Source organism: Adiantum capillus-veneris, chromosome 6, assembly GCF_014529385.1.
Source record: "Adiantum capillus-veneris isolate H3 chromosome 6, ASM1452938v2, whole genome shotgun sequence".
NCBI lineage: Eukaryota > Viridiplantae > Streptophyta > Polypodiopsida > Polypodiales > Pteridaceae > Adiantum > Adiantum capillus-veneris.
This window is the reverse complement of record NC_140936.1, coordinates 162899759-162913994: the sequence shown is the minus strand read 5'-3', so window position 1 is coordinate 162913994 and position 14236 is coordinate 162899759. Positions and strand designations below refer to the sequence as shown.

Genomic DNA, 14236 nt, shown 5'->3' with positions numbered 1-14236 from the left:
CACACACACACACACACACACAAGCTCATTGAGTGAGTTGCAAAGTGCAAGAGCTCCATCTCCTTCTCCAAGCTTGTAGAGAAGTTGAGGGCCTACACCAACACTCTTGGCTATGGAATGCAAAATCCAACCAAGAGCCATGCTCCAAGTCTTAAGCTTGTCTTCTCCATCTTCATTACTATGCTATTATGCTATGCTAAGCAAGAAGAGTGATGATAAGTGAGGAACTATTTCTTTCTCCTATAAATGTTTCTTCTTCCTCTTCTCTATCCTCATTCCTCACTAGCTCTTTCCACCTTTGAAGGTGTTTAAGGCATTGGGACTAAGACCGAGGATGGTTAATGTTTCTTCTTCCTCTTCCCTATCATCATTCCCCGCTAGCTCTCTCCACCTTTGAAGGTGTTTGAGGCATTGGGACTAAGGCCGAAGATGGTTAATGCTTTTTACAAAATCTATGTTATGCTCGTGATGCCTCTCTCTTGCAAAAGTATTGTTCATGCCAAGTTAATTAAGTACTATATATATATTGCTACCGCTAATTAAGTTCACCCTCTATGTTCTCAAAGTAGTCTCACAAAAATGCTCACTCTAATTCTCCTAATTTCGCTGTTCTCAAAGTTTATAGGCCATTTCCATTACGAATCAGTTTACTTGAAATAACAAAATGGTTTTATCAAAGACTTTATCTTCTTCAAGATTGATTTTGACAAGGCATATGATAGAATAGAGTGGGATTTCATTCTCTAAAGCATGCAAGATGTGAAGTGGTTCAGTCATTAACCATTCCAAAACAAGTTATAAAGCTTATCAGACATGTTGCAAGGCCAAAGCGCTTGGAGGCTTGGGCATTTTGAACGTTCAACACCTATCCACAACAAGTTATCAAGAAAATGGATTTTGAGAGCCTCCATTTTTTAGCATTGTTAATTAAAAGAAATGTCCAAAGTTTCCACTTAAAGGAATACAAAACTTGGAAAGGATTAACATTTGAAGATCTGGTGGTTTCCAATGCTAACTTCACCCCCAAAGTGTTTTGACCTTGTGTGCACGTTTTGGAAAGCTTGGAACAAGAAAAAGGATAAATGGATTCCTCCCATGGAAAGGTCTTCCTAGAGTTCATCTACATGGTTTGGTTGGCAAGCAAAGGTCAATGGTTGGAACTTACCCAAGAGGGCCCATAAATGTTTTAAGGCAAGTTTGAGGTGTTGGAAGGATGTATACAAGGAGGGGATCTAGCTCATTAAAAGCGAGCTCTTACACTTACACCATTTCTCAAGGGCGTGCTGACCTTGTCTTAAGCAAAATTCAAATCATGCATACTGTCTCACAGTGCTACTTAAGTAGTAGTTCCTTCTCTCTATTTGAGGTCTGTAGAAACATCTATGTCTACAAAGGGAACTTTCACAAGATAATTGTCAGCTAGTCTCAAAGCTCAACAAAAGTTGGGGAGCGTCTTGGAATGAAAACAATGGAGCTACAAGGCATAGTTGTATGATTATATTGCACCTATGGGTATGGACCGGATCAAAGGCTAAAGTCATTGGGGTCTCTGATAATATATAAAAAAGATGTAAACTCAAGGAGGAAACCTTGTTTCAGTACACATATAAATGTCTTCAAAAGAGAATTCCAAATGACATGTTTTGTTGAGAAATCAAAGTTAACATGGAGGTCTATCTTACTTAGGGTATGCACTTTCACATATATTCCTCAAATGGACTTGTTCCTTTTGTGGCAAATTTGGATTGAAAGGAATTAAGCAGTTTTTGTAGCTCCTTTTTCTCCTTTTCCTTTTTTCCCTTAGTACTAGTAGGCTTCAAAGGTGTAATGATCAAATTGGTTAGCCATTCCTCTCAAGTTGCCTACTGTGACATTAGGATTCTGCAAAAGGAACTAAGATGGCAAAGGTTGTGATCATGTCTTTCTATGAGCCCAAGAGACTTGATGATGTTTCCAATTATTTCTCTTACTGTAACTCTCACTGATGCCCCCTCTTTCTTCAAGCCTTCTCTCTTTTGGCCAAGAATGCCCCTATCCTACCTTAGGGGCCTTTGTACTTTTTTCTTTCTCTAATCAATTCACAAAAAGTAGATTTACGATGGACCCATTTTTTCTCGTGGGCCAATCTTTGTCATACGTACTAGGCTCTCGACAAGATTTTTCTAGTTTTTTTGTGCATGCACATCACAATTTCTTCAAAACCTAGCAAAAAGGACATACCAAACTAGTGTTAAAAGCACATTTAAACCTAGTGCCTCCATTTGTTGTTCACCCTAACATTCATTGAAGAATTCAACACCGACCCACCTTTTCCACCATCAACATTCATAAGTGGTGAGACGAATTCACATCACCATGACAGGTGGAGAGTACAAGATTTAAGTATACCCCTAATGCGATCTGGGTTGATACAGAAATCAACGCACAAAAGAGACCTTTACTTTCACCTTTCAAAACCAAGGAGATTTGAATGGCAAAGCAAAGCCAAGGTTGGCAAGCATGCAACCAACAGAGTGAGCAGGTTCAAAAACTTCGATTGCGATATAAAAAATAAAAAAGAGGTCAGTTTAAACTACATTGAGCTTTGATTTATTTTCAAACAGCTCTCTTATTTCTACCATGGTCGTCGTGGCTTTACGAAGGAATGCCATTAGCACACGAAAATCGTCATTCTCCTCAAGTAGGGCTTCCACACCTGCACACATCAATATGCTTTTTAAACATCGTAGTAACCCAACTGGTGCAAATAAACTCTCACTCTTCTTTGAAGGATCCGACCCACGCACCACCCACCAACCCACCCTCCCTCCCTCCCTCCCTCCCTCAATTTCGAAACTCTTGTTTACCTACCAATTTCTTGGAGCGTTGCAATTCCGTCATATACTGCTGCGCCAGGGTCCTCATTTGCTGCAACCAAACATCCAAAAATTATTACATCATACTCTGCATCACACTGTCACAACATGCAAAATGTTGAGACTCGAGAGAGCCTCGCTCTAGCCACCTGACGAGAAATTAAAGCTCGTGGTACAAGATGCCTCGTCAAACTTCAAAGTGCATCACCAAGTAGATACTAGAGCCCCTAAAGACCCAAACAAGGCTGCCAATAAAATCTTGTTCTAACTTACCCAAAAATCCATGTCAAGCTCGCATCAAATAGAACGGGCAGGACGTTCACTAGAAAAACAAAAATACAGAGCTAGTCAGGAAACAACACTACTTGAGTGCCTAGTGGGATCAAGTTCGGAATGTAAAAATACAGTATTACCAAGAGAGTCCAGATTATTCAAGTAAAAGTATAATAAATATGTGTTTTTTCAAAATGTTTAGTGATAACCCATCACAGAAAAATAGCACGTTAAATCTCAAGAAGTCGCAGCATACATAGGCTTTATCAAAAGTGCCAAACACAAAAAAGGAGATGGTGGTTCAAGATCTCCCCAGCATTAGGGTAAGCGGGTCAGTTACGGGACGGGGTCCAGGTATGGGACCTGCCCACCCCCAATAATTTAACACATTTAAGCACCAGTAGTAGGACACGATCAAGCGGGAGGCTGGACGGTTAGCGCGGCTGGGATTGAGTGCTGGCCGTCCGATTGTCGGTTCGAGCCTTGTTGGTCGCTTAGTCTTTAAATACCCCCTCTTGTGACTTGTTACTGGCTCCCACTTTTGTTACAAGCGAAACCAGAAAACGGTGTCGATCTTCGCGTGTCAAGCTGCATTCTCGTCGAGTTTTTTGATGTGCCTAGGACTGTCGTAGCGCTATTGATTGCGCATGTCCATGCTCGAAACGATGCAACAGTGACGAAATCCGCCCAGGCACGCCTTAAAGGTTCTAAAACTGGGGGTTTTACCCTAGTCATACTCCGAACATGTCCCAAGTCCCTGCTGTATACAAGTGATAAAGATTAAACCTTGCATTAATCCCATCTCAAGCACCTTGAAGTTCCAACCGCTTGGAAGAAAGAGACCCATCTCTAGGAGCATTTGGCCACTCAATCTCATCATGCACCATCAATACCGCCTCCGTAAGCACCTTCTAGTCCTAGTAGTTGGTGGCGTTCAGCTTTTGAACCTATGGAAACATCGACGACAATGGAACCTTCCTCTCAACTCCTACAAACTCGTCCCTATGAGTAGACTTTTGCAAACACTCCAAAGCATCCTCCATTGTATCTACGTAGACTTCTTCTTGTGTGTCCCGATCATGAAAACTCTTTGCAACAATCCTCCGTACAAACCAGGCTCCATGCTACAAGCAACCTCCCGTCCAAAGGGATCTCCAAACTCTTCAAGGAGGGCACGTACACCGACTGAAATCGAAGAAAAAAACGCCTACTCTGCCGCACAAGACTCTCCAATCATCTGGCTGAAAATCTACAAAGGTCCATGGCACGAACCGTCTCTCTCAAATCACCTTCTTGTATTCAAATGCAGCTCAGTCTCGTCCAACTCCATGCTGAAAATCAGCAATTCTTGGTTGCTTATTACCGGCTGAAAAACACAGGTACACAACAATTTTTTGCGACAAAGAACGCAGCAGACTTCGATCAGCCGCTTCCCAATGTCAACACACTAGATCTGAGATAGTCTCCACGACAAAAACGCAACCACAAGTCGCCCTCATGCTCGCTGAAAAACACAACCTACAACAGCCCCTTCTCGTGCTCCGGATCCACTAGACGTCGTCAAGCCTAGTCTTTGATACAATGTCAAAGTGAAGTGGAAGGTGTGGTGACAAGGGAACATGAGAAGAAGAAAAAGAAGAGAATTTTTAACGTCATGGGAAACTATCCATAGAGAGAGAGAGAGAGAGAGAGAGAGAGAGAGAGAGAGAGAGAGAGAGAGATGATGATGATGATGATGTTGTATTTACGTCCTCAGGGGGCCAAAATGACCCATGGGACCACAAAAAAAATAAAATCTACAAGAGGCTCCCCTCATGTGTGTAGAGGGGATAGTGGGCTAGTAGCTTTCTTGTGTGTTAGTGTTGTGTGATGATCCAATACTTTGGCAAAGTAGATGCCTAAAGCTACTGGGGAGGGGTGTGTCCGAGAGAGAAGCTCCTCAAAGGTGACATCTCCTTGCAATAGCAATGGGAAATCAGCACGGATGTGTGCGTATGTTGGGCACTCGATGGTGACATGGGCCTCGCTTTCCACTTTGTTTAAATTGCATTGTGTGCATGTCCTTCTATTTTCCTTAATATTCAGCCACCCTCCCGTTTCAATCTTGAGCATGTGTGATCGCGTCCGCATCAAAGTAATGGCCCGTCTTGCCCGGTGGGACATAGGTGTCCTGATATGCATCTGGGTGTCCCCTGTCTTGTAGGTCTCCCAATATCGTGTATTGATGTGTTTGCCGTAGTATTCAAATTTGGACCTGTGTACTGCTGTACTCCATCTAGTGTGTAGGGCTTCAAGTATGCTTCTCTCAAAATTCAGCCCATGCTCATGTTCAGTGCCTTCCTCTATGTGCATGTCCACATGGTCTCCCACATTCCATCTAGAGAACCATTTCCGTATGTCTTCTACGAGACTGGATGTGAGAAATTTACTCTTGTAATTCTTTTGCGGTTTACATCCGGCTTGCCATGCCATGTGGGGTAGACGGCTCTCCGGCATCATCTTAACTTTCATGAGGTATCTGTGTACCCTCTGTAAGGCTTGCATTTCCAAGGGTCTCTTTCCTGTCTCCAAAAGCATCACTGAGTATGGGGTGGTAGTTTTGATCCCCATGTGTCTACATAGGAATTTTTTCTGTATCTTTTCAATGTCATTCCAAGTGCTAGCGGGGATACTCCCCCCCCATACCTCTACACCATAAAGTATTGTTTGGACCACGCATACATCAAATGCTAGAGACTTGATTTCCCATCGCCTTGTGACACTTTGCTTGCACATGTTCTCAAATTCATAGTATTTCGCTTGTCCTGCATCAATTCTGTTTTGCGCGCAACTTCCCCATGCATGGTTTGAAGGTACATAGATGCCCAAGTACTTGAACCTCTCAAACGCTTGGAGTGCTTGCCCGTCATACGTGATGATGGGCTGATTCTCATTTCTACATGTGTGGACTGACATAACCTTTGTTTTGGCTACATTGACTGACAAGCCCGTTGCATTGCAAAATGCATGTACTGCATCCAAAAGTTTCTGTAGAAGGAGTGCCTTGTAGGCAAAGAGAACCACATCGTCGGCATATATGAGGAGCAGAAGCATGAAAGTACCAATGCTAGGGTGATCTCCCCCCTCTCCCATAGCCTTGTTAATGAAATCATCAAGCTCATCTATGCATAGTCCAAAAAGCGTAGGTGACAAAGGGCATCCTTGTTTAACTCCCATAGTGCTCCTGAACTCTTGTGAGAAACCTGTGTTTGTCTTGAGTTTACATCTGACCTCTTGGTAGAGACGTCCCACTGCTGCCTTGAGATGCATAGGAACTCCCAGAGTTTCCATACGTGACCATAGCCCTTGACGGGGTACTGTGTCAAACGCTTTCGTGAAGTCCACAAAACAACAATACATGGTTTTGCCTTTTAGCCTGGTTTCATCCATCAAGACCCGGAGTGTGATAAGGTGGTCTATCGTGCTGTGGCGGGCTCTAAATCCTGCTTGTCCAATGGCACGTTTCCCGTTATTTTCAGCCCATGTGCTAAGATCTTTCTCAATAATGCTTCCAAATAGTTTTGCCATACATGAGCTCACCATGATGGTGCGATAATTAGTGAGCAAATTGCGGTCACCTCCTTTAAAGAGCGCTTTCACCCAGTTTTCTTGCCAATCTTGGGGTAAGTATTGGTTGATTGCTTGATTCATCATATGGTGTATCCATTTCTTAGCCTCAATACCTGACCATTTCAGCATTTCAGAGGTAAGATGTAATGTGTCAGATGCTTTCCCATTCGCCAGGCTTTTGAGGCCTTTAATGACTGCCTGGAAGGTGATGGGCTTTGGATGTTCGGCATGAGCCCCTGTGTATATCGCCTCTTGAGTCCCCGACGGGGCATACAAAGTTTGTACATAAGCATACATTTCATTTAGGCTGAAATCTCCCATCACATCCCCTTTCTTCCCCTTCATGTTACGCCAAGCCTTCTTTGGCTCTTTCTTGAACCTGCTGAGGTCTTGTTGTTCTTTTGAGGGTTCATACATGCGTCTCTTTTTCCTCTTGAGTGTATTGTATTCTCTAGAATCCCATTCCCATTCAGTTGAGTGTTGTGCTAAGCCTCTCATCTTGCGTTTGGCCTCCTTGCATTCTACATCAAACCAAGGATTATGAGGTAAACCCTTCCTAGTCTGTTTACCATTTTGATACTTGCCCATAGTAATTTTTGCCGCTTCCTCCATTGCATGTCGGAAGATCTTCCATGTCTCTTCAATGTCACAAGGCATGTTCCGGTTAAACAGTAAGCTATCTAAGAGACTAGCATAGTCCTCTTTCTTCGTGAGTTGCATTTTGTATGACCAATTTGGTGTATTCATTGTGTTGACAATAGGCATACTGGGCATGTGTAGGCATATATGAATTGGGGTATGGTCGGAGGTTGGTAGCCTGCTACCCACTTCAAAACTATGGACCAATTCCAATGCATCGTATCTCACCAAGGCATAATCATTTGTACTCCTCCCATGATTTGCCGTGTAGCAAGTGTATGATCCAGAGTGTACGAACTTATCCGCACCATTCATGGCTACAAGCTGCATTGAGTTCATCATACTTATCATGGCTGACCCCTGTGCATTCATGATGTTATCACTTGAACATCTATCCCACATAGAACCAAGTTTAAGTTCCCCATTCTTATCCGCAGGATGCATTGAATGGTCTGTCAATTGTACCTATGTGTTTCCAATCCGGGCATTCAAATCCCCAAGAAGGACAACTGCTCCCTCTTGTGCATATATTGCAATGTCTGTACATAGGTCAGCAAAGGGGTCATTTTTGGATAGCTGGGTTGTGTCATAAAAAGGTGACTCTCGATGCGGGATATAGCATCCTACAACAAAGATCAATCCTTTTGATGAGCAAACCTTAACCCATATATAGCGCTTGTGGTCATCGATCTTGCATACCTCAACCATCTTTTGAAGCTCTTCCTTATACATTACAGCTACACCTCCTTGTCCTCGCATTTTGGTACCATTCCACCATACGGAGTGCTTGATATATCCACTAATGTCCGGCAGCCTGCATGTGTTTTGTTCCCATGTTTCCAATAGGAAGAGTATGTCAACTTGTGGTAGAATATCCACCAGCCCTTCTCCCTTATGCCATGGGAAACCTCTACAATTCCAGCTTGTTACCTGTATGGTCGTGATCCCATGGGTCGCGTGCCCCTATGCATTTTTAGGCGGTGATGCTGGTTTTTTCTCCTTGAGACGTTCCTCATATGCTTTCCTTCTTGCTGCCTGTTGTGTCGGTGTTCTATCTTCACTTACATAGTACTGAGTGCCTTTCAAGTAGTGAGTGGTATAGCCTTGTGAGGCACAACTCTGCAAACTCAAGAGAGTACAAGGCTCTTCAAAAGTGCTACAAGATGCCAAAATGGGGGAGGACCGCTGCCCCCCCCCCCCCCCCCCCCCACCCAAAAAAAAAAAACAAGTCGATTAAGGACAAAGAGAGACTACAACCAAAGCTTGCATTAAAATCAGAAAGAAGCAAGACCTAGTCGATGACAAGGAGCATCACAAAATGAACTTTGACAAAGCTAGATAAGGATTGAAGGAGAAAGAGCCATGCCACAAAATTGCTAGGGTGCCTATTGCTAAATTGGCTATTTTCTTATTTTTATGAGTAATTTCAATTTAATAGAATTAGGCCTATTTACATTTGTGTTTGTGCACGTTAGAACTGCTGAGTTAGAAATGTAAATGTATGAGGTTGAATGAGCCATCAGGAACAAACATCTTTGCTACGCCATTTGATGGGTGATATAGAGCATCGCTAAGGAGTTGTTCCATAAGTTCGGTGGATAAGAGATTGAGTAATGGAACTTCCTAATGAGTCATATGATGGGTGATGGGAGCATCAATAAGGGAATATTCCATGGGCAATTACTTTCTTAGAAAACGAGTTGCTTTTTGAGTGCTTTCCGGAAAAGCAAATGCTTTCTTTAAAAAGAGTATGTCGGTATTGCATCTGTGCATGAGACTGCATCCAAGGACACCTTGGTTGTGTATTTGATGAGTTTTGCAAATTCATACCATTTTTAAAGCGATCGATCGTCCAACTTATTAATGGGTAACCACTTCATTAAAATTTGAACTAAAACTAGGTGGCCCCAATTCTGGCTATTCTGGGCTAAGAAAAGAAATCTCCCTCTCTTTATATCTGCAAAAGCTGGCGCCCCCTCTCCCTCTCTCTCTTTTTGGCATGAAAAGCAAATAGCCCATTTTCTCTCACTAGGCACCCCCTACTGCTCCCTATTCTTGCAAGAAAACGCAGATCGACTCCCTCTATTCTTGCCAGTTATCAGAGCCTATAAAAGCACTACTGGCACCCAATTCTGTATTAGATTCCCAAGCGCCCAAGCTAAGAGGCTGCACATGGAGATTCTGCCGTGACGGTTTGATGAGTTCTCAGGACGAGTTTACACTTGGGAGGTTGTTTTCAGTATCGGAAGCAATGAGTGATGTTTTGTACAAGAGTTTTGCAAAGTTTGCTACCATGTTTGTGTTTTGCAGGTATTTTACCTTCGAGAGATGGTCTAGGAGGCTTTGGCATGTGTCGGAGGCATTCCACGAATGGAATCAGTCACGATTGTGACTATGTTACATTATTACATCTGGTCCTTGATACAAATACAAGACTGACCAACCATGGAGGACCCCTACTCTCGAATGGTTGCGACTATTCAACAAAGGACACACCTCTCCAACGAATAGCCACATTCCTTTGACCATCGATCATGTCCCTACATCGAATGGTTACAGCTCTTCGCCTAAAGACATGCCTGCTCGCCTAAAGGACTTGTCTCTACACAAATGGTCATGTCTATTCATATATATCTGTTCATCTCCTATATAAGGAGCCTGTTGTAACACAATTAATCAATCCAACACAGAGTCTTTTAAGTCTTGTCTCAAAGTCAAGTTCAGTTTCTTATGGAGCTTGTTGTAACACAATATAAGGAGCTTGTTATTTGTCTCCTATATAAGGAGCCTGTTGTAACACGATCAATCAATCCAACAAAAAGTCTTATAAGTCTTGTCTCAGAGTCAAGTTCAATTTCTCAAGTCTTAATCATGAGTTTTAAGTACTTAATTAAGGATTAGTACCTAGAATCCTTATAGAATCAACGACAGTTTGGAGAGCGGTTGTGCTCTGAGATCAAACTGGATGAAGTAGAGAGCTCTATCTCTGGAGTTGTTGAAAAGGAAAGGAAGTACCATCGTGTCTAAGATTCGAAACGGAGGGTTTCTCCGGTTCTTGTGCTTGTATAAATGTGACGGTTTTAGGGTTAGTATTTCTACGTCAAGGTCACAAGATGCATCTTATCCATGCGTTCGTTTGGCCAATCAACAGGCTCACTCTCCTTAGAAAGGTGATACATACCAATCTCTTGGTCAAAGCAAGAATCCTCTATGCTGTGATTAGTTCTCTTCCATGCACTGTATTTGCATATGTGTGGCCCTAGGACATCTGAGTGACCTTCGGGTCTCTGAGTAACCTAAGAGTTTTGCAAGTTTTGGTTGAGGGGCCTAAAACTTAGAAGAAGAACAAGAAACGGGAGGAATTCCCAACTTGTGAAGACTTACCGAGTGGCCCAAAATGGGTTAGGATTTTAGTCCTAACCCCCACCCAACTTAAAGTTCTGCCAAGGGGCCTAAATTAAAGACACATACATAGTCAAGTATTGCGTAAAGGATTGATGATGTGGTAGTTGTATGGACGATCGCAATTTGTGTTTGCCACGTGGCACTGCTATATGGATTTTCACATTTTATGCTACCTGGTCTCTGGCAATTTCTGTGTGGCTTTTAGAGAGCAAATGCTTTTGGATGAGAATGCTTTTAGGGCTGAAGCTTTTGGGGCTCTACTTTTGGGCATCCCTTGTACTGTTTATGAGTGCTCCATGAGCCCCTCCTCGAGAGCATCTAGATGCAGACTCTCGGAGAGAGTTGGACCCTCGGGAGTTGTACTTTGCAAAGTGTAATAATAAAGAAATGCCAAAAGGAATGCCAGTTTGTGGGGCCAAGCGTCTTGGCCGGGAACTCCGTTGTGCCGTGTCAACTACATGGGCTTCTTGGTTAAGCATTGCAAACACATTGCCTCAAGCATCGCAATGTACCTCAAAGGGTTTGCTCAAGTCTGGTATTATCAGAATAGGACCATGGCTCAAAGGGTACTTGAGTTTTTCAAAAGCAGCCTTTTGTCTCGTTTCCCTCTCAAAAGGGTCACAAATTCATTATTTGGGCCATGTAGGCTCTCACAACCAAGTGAGTATGGATCAAGCCAAGATCCAAGTTGTTCGAGATTGGCCAACTCCTGCTACTGTACATGATGTACATAGTTTTTTGAAATTATGTTCATATTATCAGAGATTCATACGAGGGTTTGCTAATGCAACAGGACCACTTCATGATTTAACAAAGAAGAAGATGTACATGATGTACATAGTTTTTTGAAATTATGTTCATATTATCAGAGATTCATACGAGGGTTTGCTAATGCAACAGGACCACTTCATGATTTAACAAAGAAGAAGACGATGCACACACATGAATAAAGATGGGTTCTGAGAAGCTTTGAAGAAGGCCAGGATGTTTTTGAGTGCTTTCTAATAAAGCAAATGCTTTCCCGCAAGGGAGTCTATGTGTGCACTACCATGAGTTGCATCCAGGGACGCATGGGGAGTGTTGTGCAAGCATTGGTTTTCAGCTCATAGATTTTGAATGAGTTTTAAAAAGGTTACACCATTTTAAAGTTGTTCGTAGTAAAAACAGGCCCAAAAACTTTCTAGAATTGTGTTTATATTATCAAAGACTCATCCAAGGCTTTGCTCATGTAGCAGGACTATTACCATGACCTAACAAGGAAGAAGACCCCTTTTAAATAGGGAACAAGAAAACAAGCTGCCTTTGACAAGCTGAAATACCTTTTGATCCATGGTCCTATTCTGATAGTGCCAGACTTGAGGAAACCATTTGAGGTTCGCTGCGATGCTTTAGGTGATTGCATCGGTACAATGCTTAAGCAAGAAGCCCATGATTGCAGTGGCTTATGAGAGTAGACGGCTTAAGGATGCAGAATTCATGCCTCAATCTATGAGAAGAAGCTGAAGGCTATGATTTACGCCTTGTCTACCTGGAAGCATTATCTTCTAGGAGCAGATTTTGTGATCGAAACACATCATCAACGCCTGCGTATTTCCTTACACAACATAAACTAACTGAGAAGCAGATGAGATGGTCAAACTTCATGTCCATGTTTCATTTCTAGATCCTTCATATGGCTGGAAGTAAAAATGTGGCTGCTGCTGCAAACGCACTGTCTAGATGGCCATGAGTGAAAATGTGGCTTCAAACGCATTTTCTAGATGGCCATGGGTGAATGCAATCACTTTTCTATATCACCAAGAACTGGAATCACATTCCTGTATCCAGACGACCAGACTTCTCTTCCATTTGGAGAAAGCTAAGAAACGGAGAGATTAAGTATCCTTACTCTATTCGGGATGGGTACCTCCATCAAATAATTTGTGTGACAGCACCATTGAGGAACAGAATTATGGATGAAGCACATACTTCGCCGATCACTGGGGTATTCTCCCTGCAACCTTTGCATTGGAAAAATATTTCTTTTGGCCAAACCTAAAGCAGACATCGATCAATGTGTCAAGGAATGCTTCGTTTGCCATAAAGTAAAGTACGATCGACATAAGATGCCTAGGTTACTCCAACCTTTGCTTTTGCCTGATCAGCCTTGGGAGAGTAATGCCATGGATTATACTATGCATCTCCCTAAGACTCAAACTGGAAATGATGCAATTTGGACCACTGTGGACATATTTAGCAAGCAAGCTCACTTTATTCCAGCCAAGAAACCATCAAAGCAAATCGTATGGCTAGGTTTTTTCTAGCACAAATTTTCAAGCATCATGGGATACCCAAGTCTATTGTGAGTGATCGAGATCCTCGTATGATAAGAAATTTTTGGCGTCCCTTGTTCGATAATCTTGGTACAAAGTTGAATTTTTAATCTGCATATCATCCCCAGTCGGATGAGTAGAGTGAATCGCTAATTCCACAGTATTGGATATGTTGAAATCTCGTGTCAGACAGACGGTCTAATTGGGAAAGTATTTGCCCCTTGTCGAGTACACGTATGATAATCCCGTACATTCGTCTAGGGGGACAGCTCCTTTTGAGATCCTTTATGGTGAGCCTTTGTTTTCACCGATCCTTGTAACTAAGGTTCAAATATTTGTAACAGTTGAGTTCGTCCAAGATATGGGCATTGCCTATGGGCAAGTCAAGAGAGCAATTTTACGCTCTCATAAAAAACACAAGAAAGCTATAGACAAGCACAAAATAAATTTAGATTTGACAACCAGTCATTGACAACCGGTCAATTGGTCTTACTCAGGTTTGAGAAGGCGAGACTAAAGAAACAAGCGACTCATAAGGAGAAGGTGGTTAAACTTTCCGACCGTTACTATGGGCCATTTAAGATTGACCAAGTGAACGTTGTTACACTCCGATTAGAGCTACCGCCTAATTGGAGGATTCTTTCTATGTTAGTTTACTTCGTCTATATGTGGGACCGTCTCCGAGTCAGCCTACTGCGAAGGAACTCCTAAGGTTGAGGAAACAGAAGAGATACTCAAATCAACGTAGATCATTCATCATCGGAAGCGGCCACTTAAGTCTGGAAAAATTACACAAAACTATCTGGTAAAATTCAAGAACTACTTTACTTTGGATGCTCAATGGATGATTGAGCAAGAACTAGCACCTTATCCTGAGATTTGGAAGGATATGTACAAGTACTATAGTTGAGGACAATTGTTTAGAAGCCAGAGAGATGTTGCTAATTAGACTATTGTCTTATTTTTTGAGTAATTTCTATTTCTAAAATTAGGATTTGTGCGCTTGAGAATTACTAGGTAACGAGTATTCCCAATGGGTGACATCCAGCATCGCCAAGCAATTGTTCCGTGATTTTGGTGGGAGAGACCGGGTAACGGGTATTCCCGATGCGTAACGGGATGGGTGATGGGAGCATCACATAG

At 42.5% G+C, this 14236-nt stretch overlaps 1 protein-coding gene across 2 annotated transcripts in view; it reads right to left on the bottom strand.

The window, feature by feature from the left end:
- Positions 1-2308: 2308 nt before the first annotated feature.
- The window catches only part of LOC147456636 (uncharacterized), a 134112-nt gene continuing 122184 nt past the window's right edge, over positions 2309-14236 (bottom strand). The window contains exons 3-5 of one of the 2 annotated variants that reach the window (XR_015188467.1): positions 3129-3177; positions 2851-2907; positions 2521-2695 (exon numbers count right to left, since the gene is read on the bottom strand). Coding sequence is in view for 1 of the 2 variants with exons in the window: in XM_086515071.1 (XP_086371197.1) it covers positions 2568-2695; positions 2851-2907 (185 nt within the window). In the remaining variant the exon portion in view is untranslated. Of the gene's footprint in view, positions 2696-2850; positions 2908-3128; positions 3178-14236 lie in introns of both variants that reach the window. The other variant, XM_086515071.1, reaches the window with a different exon arrangement.